Below are 19,044 nucleotides of genomic sequence, written 5' to 3'. Positions count from 1 at the left end.
CACAACCTTAAAAATCCATCTTAACACTTATATCTTACACATAACCCAACACCAAAAACAATCAGTTCTTTAAGCATAGATTCATCTATAGTACCTTTTATCTATAAACAAATCCGGGTTGATTTATTCCCTCTATTTTTCTGGTCCTTTTAAACATTTTCCAGTTTCCTATAAACTGCAGTCAAATAACAAGCTTGAATTTCTTATTTCCTGTCTCTTTTCTTTAAACATATAATATTTCTCTTTTTCTTCTTCAAATATTTATCCAAAATTTATACCTTATATTTCTATTGTCCTACGCTAATCATATCCCGGTACAGTATTTAATCATAACCTGGTAAACCAAGAAAATATACCAAAATAAACAGTTATTTCCTGTTTTTTTCCCTCTATGTCTTTCTATGTCTTTCATTTGTCTTCTTATAAATTATATATAACCTCCTGTTCAAAAGTCTTTCTACTGTCTATCTCATTCCCTCCTGTTATTTCTTATTGTTAGTTACTTTGAAATTATTTACATTCAAATAATTAATATCTCCTTATTTTAATTATTTAATCACATTTTACCACCCTCTACTAATTATGTTAACAATACAATACAAGTGCAAATAATAATTAGAAGATATCTTTAAACTATAAAGAAAAAACCAAAAACAAGAATCAATTAATTCCATTTCCATCTTAGCCACCCTTTCTTACATTTATCAATTTGGGCAATTATTCTACCATTTAATAGACATTGCCAATTCTGCCATTAGTACATATCACCTATGTCTAATCATTTCGTGAAGTTTATAAAAGATATAAAAAAGTTGTTCTGTCTCCAAACGCACATTGCCTGTTTTCACTTTGTTTTCCAGAACAACCTTCTCTTCTTAATCATACTTAAGTGTCTTTGTATTCCTGGTAATTTGCTTCCCCGTTTTGCTTTTCCTGTCTCTTCAGTTCTATCTTCATTTTTCTTTTATATCTTATACTTTTCCCTGAAGGGCGTCTTGCTCCCTTTTTGGCCACCTTAAACGTCTCTCCTTGCATTAATTCTTCAGCTCCACTTTTTGCCAGTCCCACCTCCAAGGAAAATTTTTTAAGTCTCACTTCTCCGGATATTTGCCCCATGTCTACAAAAGGCATGTCTTGCGTCTCCTTATTTTGGTTATAGTTTTGTTCTCTCTTTAAATCCTCTGCACTCCACTGAGACTGTAGTGGTTCCTCTTCGTTTGTATATTCCAAGCCTGTTTTCTGTAGATTCTCAAAAGCATTTTTACAAGCTTTTTCAACTGCCAACCGTACTTCATTGAACAGAAACTTCTTAAATTGTTCCAAAGATAATTGACCAACTTCTATATTTTCTAAATCCATCTCCTCAATTTGTCCTGCAATTGGTTCCTCGTTCTTCCCTGCCAGCGCCATTTTATTATCTTTTACTCCAAGTCTTTAACTAACCGCATTCCAGAAGTTTGGAGAATCTCTATGCAGTTAGCTCAAGGGGGTCTTCACTGAGTTATCTAGAAATTATATGCTACTCACGTTCTTGTCTTTGTTGTATATTATATTGAAAACCCAAAGTTAAAACGGGCAGTCGCAGTTGAAAACATGATGAACCATGTTGTTCCATTCTTTGCTCCTGCGTCGAAACAGCTCAGTCTCGCCCCATTTACCGTGGTTTGCGGAGTGCCTGGTTGAGTTTCTTGCTGCTAAACCTCCAAGAGGCTTGGTAATCCCCCAATGTGCACTAGGACCCTGGGGGTTCCAAAAAAGCAAAGGACGGGGCTAGTAAGGAGCGTCCTAACTAAGCACCCGCACATTGTGTCATTCCCGGAAGCCTCTATCCTCTCGAGAGGCAGTCTTGAATACATGCAGGCCCCTGTCCGTATAGGGCTTTGAAGGTAAGCACCAGCACCTTGAAGTGGATCTGGAATTCAATAGGCAGCCAGTACAGTTCACGCAGCAGCGGGTGGATGTGAGCCCGTACAGGCAGCGACCTCAACACCCGTACCACTGCGTTCTGCACTACCTGCAATTTCTGGAGCAGTCAAGGGCAGCCCCATGTAGAGAGAATTGAAATAAATCATTGCTCAGTCTCTTTTTCCTGACTTGAACACATATTGACCCAATCAATGTGTGGATAGTTAAAATCACTTATTAAGACACAGTTATTTCGTCTAGTCGCTTTCTTTAATTCATCATTTTATAATCCTCTGTTTTTTGATCTGGTGGGCGATAACAAACTCCCAGTGTTAAGCTTCCTTTTGGGCCCACTATTTCGACCCATAGCATTTCCAGAAGTGAATCCAATTCTCTTACCCTCTCAGTCTTACTGGACTGTATACCATCTTTGACATTACAGAGCTACCCCATCTCCAACCCTTCCTCCCCATCCTTCCAATATAATTTATAGCCAGGAATCACCGTATCCCACTGACAGACAGATTTTTCTCATCCCATCAAATTTCTGAAATACCCACAATGTCTATTTCCCCACCAACACCAAGCATTCCAATTCCCCGGTTTTACCTTGGAGACTTCTAGCATTTGTATATAAACACCTATAATTTCCCATGCATGTTAAGCCCACAACTTTCTTCTTGCTGGCTCGAGACCTTGCCGGGTCATATCGTTAGTCACAGTCTCAGTGGACAATTCTCATCCATTTCCTTGTAGAAAAGTAACAGCTACTCCTTCATCTCTTTGAGATGAGCGATCCCGAACCAAAGACTTTTCATCTCCTGTTGGCTTTCCCCCAATATTCAGTTTAAAAACTGCTCTGCCACCTTGTTGATTTTAAGTGCCAGCAGCCTGGTTCCTTCTCAGGACAAGTGGAGACCGTCTCTTTTGTACAGCTCCCTCTTGTTCCAAAAAGGATCTCAGTGCCTAACAAACTTGAACCCTTCCTCCCTACACCATCATCTCATTCACACATTGAGACTCCTGGTCTGTGTCTGTCTCTCCGGCCCTGCGCATGGAACAGGTAGCACTTCTGAGAAGGCCACCTTGGAGGCCCTGGCCTTGAGTCTCCTGCCTAGCAGCCTAAATTTTTCTTCCAGGACCTCATGACTGCATGTCCGCACATCGTTGGTGCCAGCATGTACCACGGCCACTGGCTATTCCCCAGGACTGTCTACTAGCCTATGTAGAACACACGTAATGTCTGCTATCTTCGCACCAGGCAAGCAAGTCACCATATGGTCAGTATGTGGGTTTGCCACCCAGCTGTCTACCTGCCTAATGATGAAATCACCAACTACCTCTCTCTCTGCCCAGGGATGGTTCCTTGGTGCGAAAGGAACCCCGTTCACCAGCTGAAGAAAAGGTCCCTTCTGAGGGCACATTCCCCTTATCCTCAGTATGGTGCCCTGTTTCCTTTTGGCCCTCGTGCTCCCTGACAGCAGTGGGGCTGCCATTTTCAGAGTGGGACGTATCTAACAAGTCCCTGAGAGTCTTCTCCATGCACCTAACTGTCTGTCTCTGCTTCTCCAGGTCAGCCACCTTGGCCTCAAGGAAGCAAACTCGTTCCCTGAGAACCAGGAGCTCCAGTGGGAAGATAATCATACATGTGACACTGCGTGCAAAACACTGGATAGCCCCCACCCCCCTGCTGGCATTATGCCTTCATGATTACTTAAAAAAATAACTATATATAATCCTTTTAAAATCCTTTGTATTTATGTGGTTCTCCTTTTAGAAGTCTACTTACCTTACTGGGAACATAAGGAGACCAGGGCCCTAGGCTTTCTGGCCCTTTCTCGGCTTCTTACAGAGCCTTTCAGCTCGTGCCAGAGGCTCATGCTTTTGGTGAGGTGCACCCTTAAATAGAAGCTTCACCCAGCAGAGGGCAGGGCCAGCAGCTATTCAAATTACACCCAGGCAATCCAATTACAGTAAAAAAATCACCCATTCTCACCCTTTCTCAAGCAGCCAGGACTCTGCAACAACTTAAAACTTACCCACACACTCCCAAACACAGTCCTGCCACACAGTACCCTCAACTAAATCACCTCAGCTGAAAGCAAATAAAAACCACTCCTCTAGCAGCTCTGTCTCCTGCTGCTTCTCAGAGCCCAGCTGGGTCAGCTCTGTCTCTGGCGAGGTGCATCCTTAAATAGAAGCTAAACCATATCTATCAGAATTCCTGACATGTTATTCATATCCTTATTTCCCCGTAACAAGGGGGAAAGGATGTCTAAGTTGGCCATAAGTAATGCCATCAGGCATTGTCAAGAATTACAAAGCACTGAAAGTGCCAGTTCCTTCAGGCATCACAGCTCACTCCATTAGGAGTTCTGCCACCAATGCAGCCCTTATTTGACATGCAACAGTTGAAGAAATGTGTAAAGCAGCGATATGGTCTTCTCTGTTTGTTAAGTATTACAAAATCAACAGCTACAGCTCAATGGATGCTGCCTTTGGAAGAAGAGTGCTGCAGAACATCATGAGCAATTATGACTCTGACCCACCCAAGAAATGAGGACACTGTTCTGGGAAGTCCCAATCAAGATGTCTTCCACCTCAGAGGGAGAAAGGACCATTGGACCATTGTCTCAAGAACAAAGCAAGAGTTAAACTCCTTTTTTATTTACCAGATTTGTGTATTTACTTCTCCACTGCAATTATTCCCAAGTAGTTCAGTCATTTAATTTTGTTTGAAAATTGTTTTAAGGCATCAGGAAAAGGGTAAAAAGTCTTGCTGAGGATCTCTGTGGCTCTGTCAAACATTGCTATGTGAAAAGGTTCTGGTAAGAAATACTGTTGTGCTTTATCTTGATTTGGTTTGATGCCAGAATTCAGGTGGGTTCTGAAAGTGAGAAAAAATTACCACTTTCTTGTGGCTATAGGTCGTACAATAATACTTTATATATTCTTTGTTTTCCCCAGACTGTTGAACATGGCTTCCCACACCAGCCTAGTGCCCTTGGCTACAGCTCTTTCTTCCACCTTATGGCTATTGGAACCCGATCAGGAGCCATTAAACTGTATCCTTCTTGCTTGCCTCATGAGCTGCATAGTTGTTTTCAGCAGCAAGTAGGTGTGTTCAAGATGTGATGTCTAGCATTTATAGATTCTCATTAATCCTAACGACATAATCCCTGTATTATAGTTGTGAGGTGGCTAGAATGGGGAGGGGGAGTAGAGAGGAGAAATAGTAGTTGTTTAATGCTGCGGTGGCTCAGGTGGTTAAGACACTGAACTGCAGGCTGTGGAAGGGCAGTAGTTCAGCAGTTCGAGACCCGGGTGCCGCATGATGGAGTGAGCTCCCATCTCTAGTTCCAGCTCCTGCCAACCTAGCAGTTCGAAAGCAAGAAATTGCAAGTAGATAAATAGGTACCACTTTGGTGGGAAAGTAACAGCGTTCCGTGCGCCTTGGTGTTTAGTCATGCTGGCCACATGACCACAGAAACGTCTTCGGACAGCGCTGGCTCTTTGGCTTTGAAACTGAGATGAGCACCGCCACCCTAGAGTCGGATTCGACTGGATTTCAAGCAAGGGAACCTTTACGTTTTACTAATGCTGCCTAGTGAGTTCCTGGTGGAGGCAAGATTTGAACTTAAGGAAATCTGGTTAATCAAAATTTTAATAAAGGTTCTAGAGAAGTCTGTGAAATGCCCCAAACTATTGTTTGTTATAAAAATGACTTTACAGTTAATCTGGTCTAGTTACTTAAGGACAGAATTAATTTAGTGCAAGGAAAGCTCACCAAAAATCAAAGCAAGCTTAAATACTATTGACTTTAATGAGGCTTTCAGCTATGGAACTCCTGGAGTGGAATTTATGGGCTTGCATGAAGAAAGCAACACTGTTATGCAAATACATTTCATTCCTGACCAGGTGAGTAAAAATCAGATAAAACTATATGTTGTGTTTCATGGAAATGCACACTTTCACACTTCTAGAGTCTGTATGGTTTTAGTGACGAGAGACTTGCCACAAGTATACCAAGTACAGATTTTATGAGATGTTACTATGAAAGGGTTCAACATGTCTGGACGAAAATTCGGATTATTGATTTGGAGGACTTTACTTCTTTTCTTGTGGTAACAAAGCCTTTAAATGTGATCACAAAGGAGAGCTGTCTACCCTCAGATAGTTAAGGAATTATATTGTGGATGTCAAAAGCTCTTTATGTTTGTATCTTCAATGCTGATGTGGATAAGAGAAGAAGAAAAAAGCTAAGAAAAAATGCTAAATAATAATACAATTTATAAATCAATATAAACGCAATACATAACTTGAGAAGGTACTCAATAAGTATATTACATACAAAGCAATTATACAATATATCAAATAGATGAATAAGACGTAATATGTGGTTACGTAGTAATGCAGACTACGGAATGTTGTTTCGTTTCGTTGAGCATTTCCTCAGAATGCCTCAGAATACTACACACCATACAGTTAGCTAAGTATGAAATTCTGAGTCTGGTGCTTAGTAGCCACGGAACTTGCCATAAAATTAAAGAAACAGTGACCAAATTCCCCCATTACAGGAAGCAAGAAAGGTTCCATATCATAATTAAGACCATAAGGATGGAAGGATTTTAAATGGTGGATCCAAAATGCTTCCCATCTGTACAAGAGTTTTTTGAACATGATCCTTATTACATTTGCATTCAAAGTCTCTAGTACTACATATGAAAGATCATTGCAATCATGTCCTTTTTCAACAAAATGGGGAACAAGAGGCGCGTCTAGATGTTGTTGGCAAATGCGTGATTTATGTTCAGTGATACGGGTTCTTATTGCGTGTGTTGACATCCAAATTAATATTTTGGACAGGGACATTTAATGAGGCAGATTACCCTTTTAGAAGCACAATTAGAGAAATGTTTTAAAACAATCTCAAAATGAATTTCAGGGAGGGCTACTCTATCAGTAGTCTCTTTGAACCTCCTCCCCATAGATCTCGGTCTTGATCTCGCTAAATTTTGTGTGCTTTTGAATACACACCCTTTGCTGAATGGATTAAAAGAATAATTATGAAGCACTGGCATATTGTCAGTGACATCCCTGGCTGCTCAGAAAAGCTACTTATTGGCTTTAGGAAGACTAAGAATTTTCAGGACATTTTAGTTCGAGCTAATTTAGCTTGTTAGATCGTTACCGGCAGGAGCCGGTCATCACCGCTGTGGGAAATGTTCTATTCATCCACAGACATGGGAGACAGATAGAGTAGCCCTCCCCGAAATTAATTTTGAGATTGTTTTAAAGCATTTCTCTAATTGTGCTTCCAAAAGGGTAATTTCTCTTATAGACAGAGTATTGGTTCACCAATATAAATAAGGAACAGATACATGTCCACATTATGGTAATTTTATTATGCTCTTTAATTGTTATTTACTATTTATGTCCAGTCGTTATTCATTATATTGTCAGAAAAATGTTTTGTATTTTTCTATAATAATGTACTTTTACTTCTGAAGAAGTTGCTCAACAAAAAGAAGAAACATTCCGGAGTTACTTCCAGGAGTCATTTCCTGCAGGAGCACACCGGAGTGGTGCTCCTGCAGTAAGGATCCCAGGGGCGGGCATATGCAGGAAGCCCCCTCGGCGGACGGGCCTGGAAAGGGCTGCGGAGTCTCCTCCCCCCTGCAGCCTTTCCTGGCCTGGAAAGACCTGCAGAGTCTCCCCCCCCGCCACCTTTCCTGGCCTGCTTGCCCAGGTGGAGTGCAGAGGCCGGGCTTGGGGCTGCGGCTGCCGGCAGCGGCTGCTGCTAGTGCCGGGCCAGCAGCGATGTCGTTGGTGTACGGGGGGCCGGGGGGCACTGGATCTCTGCCCAGCAAGCTGGTGGTCCACATCTTCTCGTTCCTGATGGCCCCGGACCAGCTTTGGGCCTCGGCCGCCTGGTCGCACCGGTGCAAGTGTCTCTTCTACCCGGCCCTATGGTTCCAGCTGCACCTCAGCCTGAGCGTCAGCCCAGCTGAGCGCCCGTGCCTTGACTTCCTCATACGTAAGTGCGGCTGGTTTGTGCGCGAACTTTGCATCCAGTTCGCTGCAAACAACTACCCCGGCGGTGGCAGTGGTGCCAGTGGTGTTTGTGAGGAAGTGGTGGTGGCGGTGGACGCGGTGACGGTGGACGGAGAAGCACCTCTCTGCTCTCGCTGGCTGATAATACCACTGTTATCACTGCAGTTGATTTGGAGCACTTTGTCGGTCTCTGCTCACTTGCCTTGGATTTCTGTGATTTTACAGCAAAAATGGCAAGTCTTGGCTGATAATAACCATGTACCTTTGCATCGACTGTCTCTTCTGGTCCACAACATTTCTGTAATGCACAAGTCCTTGGAAAATGTCTAGAGCTGAGAGCAGTTTTGACACTGAGCAAAGACACCTAACTCTCCCTGCCTGCTCCTTAAATTTCCCTGATAAACAAGCTCCATTGGCTTTCAGGTCCTCAAATGCGTATGTAGTCTCTAATAGCTATAGGAGTCCTAAGCCTAAGAGCTTCAAGTCACCAGCCCAGGCTGTGATCCCCCCCCCCCCACACACACACAAGCAAAAAGAAAGAGTACTGAGAGAATCCTCAGTTGAAGTGGCAGACAGACATTCAAAAAACCCTCTTGGAAACAGACATCAAAGGAAGATGGAGCTGCTGGACTTGACATTTTCTCTATCTCTCTGCCTTACAGAGTGTTGGACTGGATGGGCCATTGGCCTGATCCAACATTGGTTTCTGTTATGTTCCTATGTCGTTATGTGTGAGTGAGAGCTGGGGGAGGGGAGGTCGCGCCTGGTTCTCCCTGACCCCTTGGCTGCCTCAGAGGTAACTGAACTAAAGCTATACATGTGGCCAGTTCCTCCTGATGCAGTGGAGTGGCCATTCACAATTATTCTCAGGGGCATTTAGCATGTTTCCCAGCCATTGGGAATCTGGTGCCTGTTTCTTACAGAGCTAGCTGCATTTTTAAAAAAGTGAACAAATTGTCTAAATAAAATTGTTCTCAACTCTTCTTGCTTAAAATATATATTTTGTTATAATTTATTTGTATGAATTTATATTGTAAAGGTTGCTCAGTGTACCCTTCTTTGCAGGGCGCCTTTTATGAGATGTGCAACATGATTGCTATTGCATCTTCATTGTGTATTTGCTCAAAAGTCCTGAAAAATAGGTTCTTTTCAACCATCTCTCTGCACAACTTAATTTTCTTTCTCCGCCATCTGCATGAACAAGATGGGGATGGACGGACATGCAGATCAGAGGCCTTTTAAAATTTCCTTTTGCCCTGTGTGCAGCCCAGAGAGAACACTGGCAAGAAATGTGCACTCTGCACATGTTCATGCTCTTCATTTTGCTGTTACCTAAAATGGTGTGGTACAGTATCAAAGGGGCAACTAACTGGGATGTATAAAAGGAATGACAGGATTGCGCATTCAAAACAATGGGAGAGGCTCACATTAGGAATGCCAATTGACTTGCATGGGCTCCACTAGTATTTAGTGTCAGTATTTGGATTTTAGTTCACGGCTGATCCAAGGTGTGTTAAGAAATTCAGACTAAAAAAAATGGTATGAGGTGTGAGCTATTGGGAAGCTGTCTGGTATCATGACTCTTTGGAAGTTGATGTCTTGCATGTCTCCCACTTGCTCTGTTTGGGTTTTGAGTAAGAGAATTTCTCAATCTTTGTCGTGGTCTCTGTGCAGTTCCACATATGGGTTGGGCACCCGCACACGACCTTGAGCGGAGAACCATCTAGAGCTTGCCTCAGGAACCTTTTTTGGCGGGCTCTCTTCCCGCCCTGGGGAGCAGGCATGCACTGCGCATGCCTGGAGCGGGGAAGAGAGCTGCCTCCCACTCAGTTCTTCTTTGACCGCCTTCATGTTCACACCTTGCTAGTGTCGCTCTTCAACTGGCCTCAGCTGAGTACTCCTCTTCTGATTTTTTCTTATTTTGTCTTATTTCTTCTTATTTCTCCTGGGGGGGAAAAGTATTTTACTGTTTTTTCCTCACTGTTGTTTCCTCTGCTCCCCCCCTTTTTGGTCAGGGAGGTGTTTGTATGGGATGCACAAAATTTTTAAAGACGTGTTGCCGTTGCTCAGCCAAACTTCCATCCAATGATGGCCATGATCTTTGTTTGTTTTGTCTGGGCGAGTCCCACAGGGTTGATTCCTGTCCCCATTGCGCGAACTTCACCCGTCAGGCGCGGAGAAATAGGGTGGCCCGAATTTGAACGTCTCTCCTTGAGGCCGCTTTGTGCCCTATGATGTCTTCAGCCGTATCCCAGTCTTCTGCTTCGCAAAAACACTCCGACAATGGGAAACCCCTAAAGCATAAGTCTAAAAAAAATTAAGAAACCCCTCTGTCCAAGCCGAAATCAAAGCCCTCAACATCGACTTTGGCTCCCAAATTCGATCCTGTGGTGATCTCCGGTCTCTCGACATCGACTCTGGTGGTATTTTCTGTGGCCCCGCCTTCACATAAGCCTAGCCTTCAGCCTCCGACGCTAACGCCTACCTTATCCTCACCGTTGGGACGTATTCCACTGGGTCAGCGTTCAAAGTCGCCTGTCCAGCGCTCTTCATCTCATCGTGGCTCTTGGTCTCACTCCCGAGACTCCCATATGCCTATCCACCTTTTGGATGACAGGGAGCATTTCATGCAAAGTCGATCCAGGTCAAGATCCCGCTATACTCGCAGACCGCACCATTACTATCGGTCGCCCTGTCCATCGAGATCGGCGTCCAATTATAGATCCTGGTCTCTGGATGTCAGGCACCGTAGAGCATATTACCCTCGCTCTTACTCCAGGTCTTCTACCCCTCGCCCAGGTCGTTATGACCAGTTTAGACAGACTGACCGCTACGGAGCCTGACTGACTTTGTCCTATTCCAGGCGTTCCCACTCAGTAGCCTTGGTCCATTCCCTGGGGATCGATCAGCCTCCAGATGTATCGATGTCGGCGGATGCCCCGAAGCGTTCTCCATTGCACTTGGTATTGCACTTCAGCAAATGACCAAACACCTATTGATGTCTCTCAACCGCTTCAATCACCTTCTCCAGTTTCGGTATCTGACCATTCTGTGTCTGGTGATCTTGACCCTGATATCCTTCCTGTCGAGGATGAGACCCATTGCTTGGGTTCCATCTCTCCCAAAGAGGGTCCAAAAGCCTATTTAGAGCTTGTTATGTGTATGGCTACAGCTCTTCAAGTGCAAGGTTCTACGGAAACTCCTGCAGTGACCGATGTCATGCATAAGTTAGTGCAAGCGGATTTGCCACCTTCGACAATTCTCCCATGACTTCCGGTCCACCTTTCAGTCCTCAAGGAGTCCTGGGACCATCCTACCTCTGTCACTCCGATATCGAAACGTTATTATAGCCTTTATAAAGTTCAAGAATCTTCTGGAAAATTCTTGTTCAATCAGCCCCCAGTGAACTTGCTTGATAGTTCATTCCTCTTCTAAGTCCAAACAACCTGTTCGACAGTCCGCTCCACCTCGAGCGCCTGCCACTGCCTCCTTCATTCACCCCTCCCATTCGGACCCCACTCTTCCTCTTCCTTCCAACTTGGGAAGAAATTGCCACCGATTCCTGGGTCCTTACCATCGTATGTGTCGGGTACTCCATAGAGTTCGCTTTTCCCCAACCCTTCCTCACTTTGTTATCACGCCCCCGAAACCATCGCTTCATCTAGAGGTAGATGCGCTTCTCCACAAGGGGGCCATCAAGATTGTCCCGGAGACGCAATGAACTCTCAGCTTCTACTCCAAGTACTTCCTAGTTCCAAAACGAGATGGCGGTTTGCAGGCCATCATGGATCTTCGAGATCTCAATCGTTTTGTTCGCTGCAAGAAATTTCTAATGGTCACTTTACAGTCCATTCTCCCTCTTCTCCCCAAGTTTGAGTGGCTGGCATCGATAGATCTTCAAGATGCCTATTTTCACGTTACCAACCGCCCTGAGTCAGGGTGGCTCGAGGGTAGGGATCCCACTCCCAACCTTTGATGGGGTGCAGTTGGTGCCAGCGCCAGAGGTTAGGAGCTTGGGAGGCCAGAAAGCCTTTGATCTTATTGAAGGGAAATGCAAGTTCAGTGACTGTGTGGTGTCTGTCCTACATGGCTCATCTGACACTGTATGGTTTCATGCTAAGTATGGCAGAAGGGTAGCTTTGCCATAAGCACATAGATCTGGCAACTGTTTAGAAGCCTCTGAACTTGTCTTTGTACTTGCAGCAAAATTTGTACATGCTTTTTCTTGCACAGAGATGGATCACCACATAGGGTGCATATGATATATAAAGTAGGTCACTCCAGAATGGCTTTGAAGAAGACCTTCACATGGTGGATATAGCAGAGTTTATATGTCTCCCTTTTGGAGATTGCATTCGTAACATGCTACCTGGGAATTAGATTCCAAGTTTAATGACCTATTAACCCTAAAAGAACCTTGGATATGTAAAAGATTAGAAAGGAAGAATTTTCCCCCTCATATTAAAAATGGGAAGAATTCTGTGATTGTAAATATGTTTTAGCACTTTCTATCTCCCCATTTACTGGCAAATTCTGGACTGATCCCCCTAGCTTATTTAGATCACTTTTAAAAGGAGATCCTATTACATTAGATTCCATTACAAGGAGAGACCACAGTCACCTCAAAGTATGAAAAACTTGAAATACACATGGGAAATATTGTTTGTTCTACCAAGTGTGGTTTCTGCAGGCTCTATTCTTGATTTCATCACCAAGGATTGGTTAGGGCTGGGCTTGTATCAGATATTCTAGAGCACTGCTCCTTTAGAATGAAGTCAAATATAAAGAATGCAAGATGAGAAGACAGTAGCAAAATACACTTGTGACATTGAAAACAGGGTGCAAATGTATTAGTAAAATGGCAAGAGATTAAAATTCTGAACAAGGCTTGCTGATATAAGAAGTTAGTTTAGGGAAAAATGCAACGGTCTTGTCCGGTCTTAAATGAGGTATGTAGCACAAAATTTGGTTAACTGATAGCAATAGCTTATTGGTATTTCTCAGTAGTAGTAAGACACTGAAGACCTCAGAAGTAGACTGATTTTGATGTCAAACTTCAGATTCCTCATTTTGGAGGTCAAATTTTGTGATCTGCTTTTGGCATTCGCTCCAAAGGCTGGTGCGAGGTTGTGGGGGCCTCTACGCAAGATGCTGTCTAGTGGCTCTACTGCCTACTGTAGCAGCACACAGGCGATTTGTCCTGGAGGCAACTTTATTGCATGCAGTCACCTATTTCCTGATCATAGTGGCACTTGTGAAGGTAGGAGGGAGGCAAGAGAGCACAACTTTTGTGCAGAAATTGTAGTTCACTGCCTCCAGGTAACTCTCTCAGTAGAAAATGGAAGGGTGTCCAGAGTTTCCTGTACCATCGCAGGGCCTCAGAGGCTATTCATTCATTTATATCCCACCTTTCTCTCCATTGGGGATCCAAAGGAGTTTTCATCTTTCTCCTCTCCTCCATCGTGTCGTCACAACAGCCCTGTGAGGTAGGATAAACTGGAAATGTGTGACTGACCCAACATCACTCAGCAAGCTTTCAAGGCAGAATGGAGATTTGAACCTGGGTTTTCCAGATCATACTTCAGTACTCTAATCAGTACACCACACTGTTGTTGCCTCGCATTCTTGATGGAAGCAGATGGGCTGATCATCAGTAGGCCGTCTGCTTATCTGTGAGCCTAAGCAGGAGTCTGATCATGGTGACCCTTGATTCTGATCCTGAGTTTCTTTTATAGTTGCTTCATCCTTGTAGAGATTACTATATCTTAGTTGTTTGGTACTACTTTCTTCTGAGTGTGAGGGGTTTGCTTTAAAAACTGATAGATACACCTGAGAAATACATGCTGGAAAGAGTGTTTATACATTGTGTTCATCATTTTATCCCATCCTAGTTAACAGAAGTTTTAGATTGGTCCTGTATTGTGGCCTCACAAATTGTTGCTGAATAACATGACTTGTGTAGCTTTGCTAGATTTGGATTGTGCTATCTAAGGACTGCATACTATTTTGAAAACTTTCAGTGCCAGCTAGTGACACTGCTGGATGACAACAGCCTGCACTTATGGAACTTGAAACAGCAGCGGAATGGTGCGTCTGAACTGCAAGAGAAAAGACACTTCACACTCCGAGGACCTCCTGGGTAACTGAGATACTTCCTCCATCACCTAAATTAGGCTATGGAATGGAATCTGAGATGGCTTCATTCAGCTCTGTTTATCTTTCAAACTAATGCAAGTGTGCTCTGTATGAGGGAGTTCCATGGAATACTATACCACATGCTAACAGCATCCCAGGATTACCTTCTGCTTAGATCCCTTATCTAGGGTAGTCAGCAGGACTTCAGTAAAACAGGTGTTCTTCTGTAACCTGCCAAACTTATCTAAGCATGGGTGAGCTAATGCCACACACCCCAATCAATCTAAGCTGTGGAGTCTTGTGAGCAAAAATTCTACTTTGTGAGCTACTGTCATTATAGTTGTGAGCGAGCGATTTGGCTACTGCATTTGCTCTGGAGCCATCTTTCCTGAGCTAAGACAAAAATGTGTAAGCCAGAGTCTAAAAAACTGTGAGCTAGTTCACAATAACTAGCTCCACAAGTAAAGGAATTATGCTTTTTAAAGTAATGGATCTTAATAATTAATATTTAAGGTAAGGGATTTGGGATTCAGGAGCCCTTGTCATGGATTTCATCTTGGCAGGATGAAGTGTCTTGGCAGGATGAAGCATTACTTATGGTTAGAAATAATTTAATTACCATCAGCGATCTATAGGTGAGTATATAGTAACTGTTTTCCCCATGTCTGTAACTGTTTTGCATCAGTTTGAGATCTGTTAAAAAAAACTTAACATTTAAGCCTGTTGCTAACCATTTCTTTTCTTTTCCTCCTTGCCTTGCTGTTTCCAAACTGTCCTTGTCCCATCATATTCTAAACAATTATCCCAGAGTGCAAATTAAAACATCTGCACAATCGGGCCATGTATGGATGAGGAAGGCTTTTCTACAAACCAATGGAAGCTCCCCAAGTTTGCAGACAAATTAAAAAAAATTAAAAAGTGAATTTTTTTTAATTCCACAAACCCTAATTTTTTGGGGTAAAATGACATCTTGCAGAGCTTACATTGCTATTTTGACATTTGCTTAGCCAAAATTCCGTAAGTTGGTTGCAGCTAAAGAAGCAAGGTAGATGGTGGCAGCAGTAATAGTGGGGAAGGAAATTAGCACTGGATGAGGAGGGAGGGAGCAAGGAGTGTTAGGGGATGAGAAAGTCTGCAGGAGGTGAAAGAAACAGGAGGAAGACACAAGGACCAGAGCAGAAGGGAATTTCTCCTTCCCTGCAAGGACTGTTGAACTGGAATCCTTACTGGATCATGCAGCTTTTAATAAATTATGAAGATACTTCTATCACAGCACACTTTGAGGATTACTTCTGTGTCTTTTGTATAGCCAGGGCGTTGTGGTAATATTTTTAATTTGCAGGGCATTCTGAAAATGAATGGCTATTGGAGTTCTTGAAAGCAATTTCAATACAATGACAATTTGTGAACCCAGTTCTAGAGAAACAGTGCAGCTTTTGGGGTTGTGGAGGCTTTTGACTACTCAAGTTGCATTACCTGGCAGCTTAGGCTGAATGTACAAGACTTGCAGTTCTGTCATGTTGAGAAAACTATCTGTCTTTAAGCTGTGCTTCCAGTTATTTCAACAGAGTAATTTGAGTAATTTCTTCTGATTTGTAAGATGAGTTAATACCAAGTTTCTGTTACCGCATTGACTGAACCTACTAGCTTTCTTGCATCACATTTTTTCTCCACTGAGAATTTTATTTTGGTTTCTGTTGTTCAGTAATGATTTAAAAAGCTCTTGTAAACATGTCTCAGATCTGCTTGAAGTGTCTCTTTGACATGATGGTATTTGAATGTTGACAATGTTCTTGCTTACTGGTAAATTACAATGGCCCCATTTCACCTGCAGTTCTCCTCCAAGTGCAACCCAGATAACGGCAATCCTTGCACATTCCTCACAAGAATTCCTGTACCTTGGCACTGAGAGTGGTAATGTCTTTGTGTTGGAGCTCCCGTCCTTCAGAATACTTGAAGACCGGACTATTAGTCCAGAGGTGGTGCTGCAACAGTAAGCATAAAGATGGTCTTCCCATACATAAGTCTTGTGCAGTTATTGTAAGCAAGCAAGGACTCTGGGATGTTGTACTAATGTTTTTTGAGAATCAAAGTTAGATATGGGCACAAATCCTGTGAAAATCTTTAGTTCAATAACTGGCTGGCTGTTAGGGCTGTTTTGCCTGAAGCAGTATGATTACCGCATCCACAGTTTGTCCAGGAATTTATAAATCATCCACTCACATCATTTGATTGGCATATATTCTTGTTTCTGGGACTCATGTAGTTTCTGCTATGCAACCAACACTTTATGAAATCCAGCACACACAACACAATGACATTGTGTTGACCGTGTCAGATCTAATGAATTAATGTAAAGCTTCGCTTCAGATGTTAAAAGAGTTTAGGTCTGTAGGATACAGGATAAATTACTCTGAATGGATGGGCTTGAATGTGCAAACTGGTGCTAGGAATGCAATGATGCATTATTGTCCTAAGATACGAAGGAAATTATTGACGCCATCTGGGATTATGTAATCGATTTATAGACTATGTCTATTACTATTATATAATCGCTTTATGGACTCATTTTAAGGAAGGTGAAATAATAATTGGTGCCGACTTACATTCAGTTTTAGATACAACAAAGGATAAATCTCAAATCCCCAAAAAATTGGCCAAAAAGAAGTTAAAGAATACTGAGATAGCCAAAATACTGCAATCCCATGATTTAATAGATACCTGGCGGTTTTTATATCCATCTGCTCAGGATTATCTATATATCTAATAGCCAAGTTGCCCCCTTGCGTGCGGATACTTATTTTCGCACATCGGGGGCACCTGGGGGGGAGGGAGATTTTCGTGCACACTTGGGGCAGTCCCCAGGTATGCACAAAAATCTGAAAAGTTGGAAAAAATATCAGGGGGATACTTAAATCCCCCCCAAAGTAAAACAGTGTCCACTGAGCGTGCGCAGGGAACGCTCTTGGAAGGAACGGCTTCGGCAGCGGCAACAGGAGGGGAGGGGGTGGGGGAAGGCTTGGTCAATCGGCGAGTCCTTGCTGCCACGACCGCTGCCGGCCGGGGAGGAAAGTAATAGTTGGCCGGGCCGACGAGGCCTCGCGGGGGGGAGGGAAGGAGACATCTCGGTGGGCTGGGAAGGGGGAAAGCTTGGGGGAGGAGAAGGTTTGCGGGCTGCCAAGGCCTCGCCGTGCGGAGGGGACAAGGAGGGAGGAAGAACCGGAGAAATTTTGGCGGCCCAGCAAGGCCTTGCCGCCGAGGGGGGAATGGGGATAGCTTGGAGGACCGGAGAAGCGCTGCTGCCACCGCCGGGGGAAGTTTGGCAGACCAGCGAGGCGCCGCCGCCGCTGCTGATGGGGGAGGGGGGAGCTTGGCGGGCTGAGGTCAGGCTTCGCCATGGGTTCCGGGGATGGGGGGGAGACAGGGAAGAAGGCTCACCTGCGGGTGCTTCTCCCGTGGAGCGTCTCCCCCCCCGCGAGTATCGCGGGTCCCGCCTCTTGTACGTTCTATTCTCATACTCAAAGTAAGCTCAAGAATAGATGTTGTCTTGACATCTCCAACTTTAAAAGAAGCTTTAATTTCTGCAGAAATAGGGCCAAAGTTGCTCACAGATCATTCCTGGGTTCACTGTAATTTGTCACTTAAGGAGTTGGATAAATCTGAGGGGTTATGGAAATTCAATAAATCCTTTCTTAACAATGATGACATTAAAAGTATGATAGCAAAAGGATTAAAATTTTATTTTGAAATCAATGATAACACTGAGATTTCACCTTTTTTTAATGGGATGCATGGAAACCCTTTTTAAGAGAGAAACTAATTGCCTATTCAGTAGCTGAATAGCCACTGGGGGAGCCAGTTTGGTGTAGTGGTTAAGTGTGCGGACTCTAATCTGGGAGAACCGGGTTTGATTCCCCACTCCTCCACTTGCACCTGCTGATGTGACCTTGGGTCAGCTGTCCTTGAAAAAGAGCAGTTTGTGTCAGAGTTCTCTCAGCCCCACCCACCTCACAGGGTGTCTGTTGTGGGGAGGGGAAGGGAAAGGAGTTTGTAAGCCGTTCTGAGTCTCCAAGTGAAGGACAGGGTATAAATCCAATCTCTTCTCTTCTTCTTCTCTTTTAGCTCTGAAAAAACAAAAACTAAAAATAAATTAGTACAAAATATTAAATCATTAGAAATTAGATACTTTAAAACTTGTTCTAAAACAATATACAAACAATTACCATCTGTGTAAAATATTAGAATTGATGGAAACCGACCAGATTAAAAAAAAATTATATAAAACGATATTGGCAGAGATCCAAGAAGGCTTTAAGATTACTGAAATGGAAAACACAAAACATTCAAAAATCCAGAAGAATTGATTCTATGTAGAATTTAGGGGCTACTTTAACAAAGTCAAAAGACATAGCCAACCTATTGGCTGGTTACTATTCAACATTGTATGTTAAAGGGACTATTTATAAGCCTGTTTTAGATCATTTTCATAATCAGACAGATTTAATACGTCATTTCGATGAAGCTATGTTGAATCAACCTATAACAGAAGAAGAGGTAGCTGAAATAATAAAAACTCTTAAAACTAATTCAGCCCCGGGGCATGATGGATATCAAGCTGAATTTTATAAATCATTCCAAGAAATTTTGATACCTTATTTCACTAAAAGCTGTAATCGTACTATGTCTTGGGGAGAAATACACCCTTTATGGTCTTATACTACTATTGTTCCTACTGTTAAAGAGGGAAAGGATGAATCCCAACTATCTTCATATAGACCAATTGCTCTCATCAATCAGGACACTAAAATCTTTACAGCTATTTTAGCTCATAGGCTGAAATCTTATGATTAGTAAATACAAGCGGAGACCCGCAAGAAACATGCGGGATGGTTATCCTGTTCCTCACACCTTTGCTTCCTCCTGTCTCCCTCTACCTCTCTCACACTCTTT

General features: G+C 43.2%; 1 protein-coding gene across 4 annotated transcripts in view; it reads left to right on the top strand.

Moving 5' to 3' along the window:
* The window catches only part of LLGL2 (lethal giant larvae homolog 2 (Drosophila)), an 86,996-nt gene that overhangs the window by 33,154 nt on the left and 34,798 nt on the right, over positions 1-19,044 (top strand). For all 4 annotated transcript variants that reach the window (XM_015425635.1, XM_015425637.1, XM_015425634.1 and 1 more), the window contains exons 3-6: positions 4,873-4,970; positions 5,742-5,823; positions 13,980-14,098; positions 15,929-16,087. In XM_015425635.1, coding sequence (XP_015281121.1) covers positions 4,873-4,970; positions 5,742-5,823; positions 13,980-14,098; positions 15,929-16,087 — 458 coding nt within the window. The remainder of the gene's footprint in view (positions 1-4,872; positions 4,971-5,741; positions 5,824-13,979; positions 14,099-15,928; positions 16,088-19,044) is intronic.

Source organism: Gekko japonicus, unplaced genomic scaffold, assembly GCF_001447785.1.
Source record: "Gekko japonicus isolate JY-2015 unplaced genomic scaffold, Gekko_japonicus_V1.1 scaffold1013, whole genome shotgun sequence".
In the NCBI taxonomy this organism is placed as follows: Eukaryota; Metazoa; Chordata; class Lepidosauria; order Squamata; family Gekkonidae; genus Gekko; species Gekko japonicus.
Note: the sequence above shows the minus strand (reverse complement) of the source record. Positions and strands in the feature narration are given on the sequence as shown.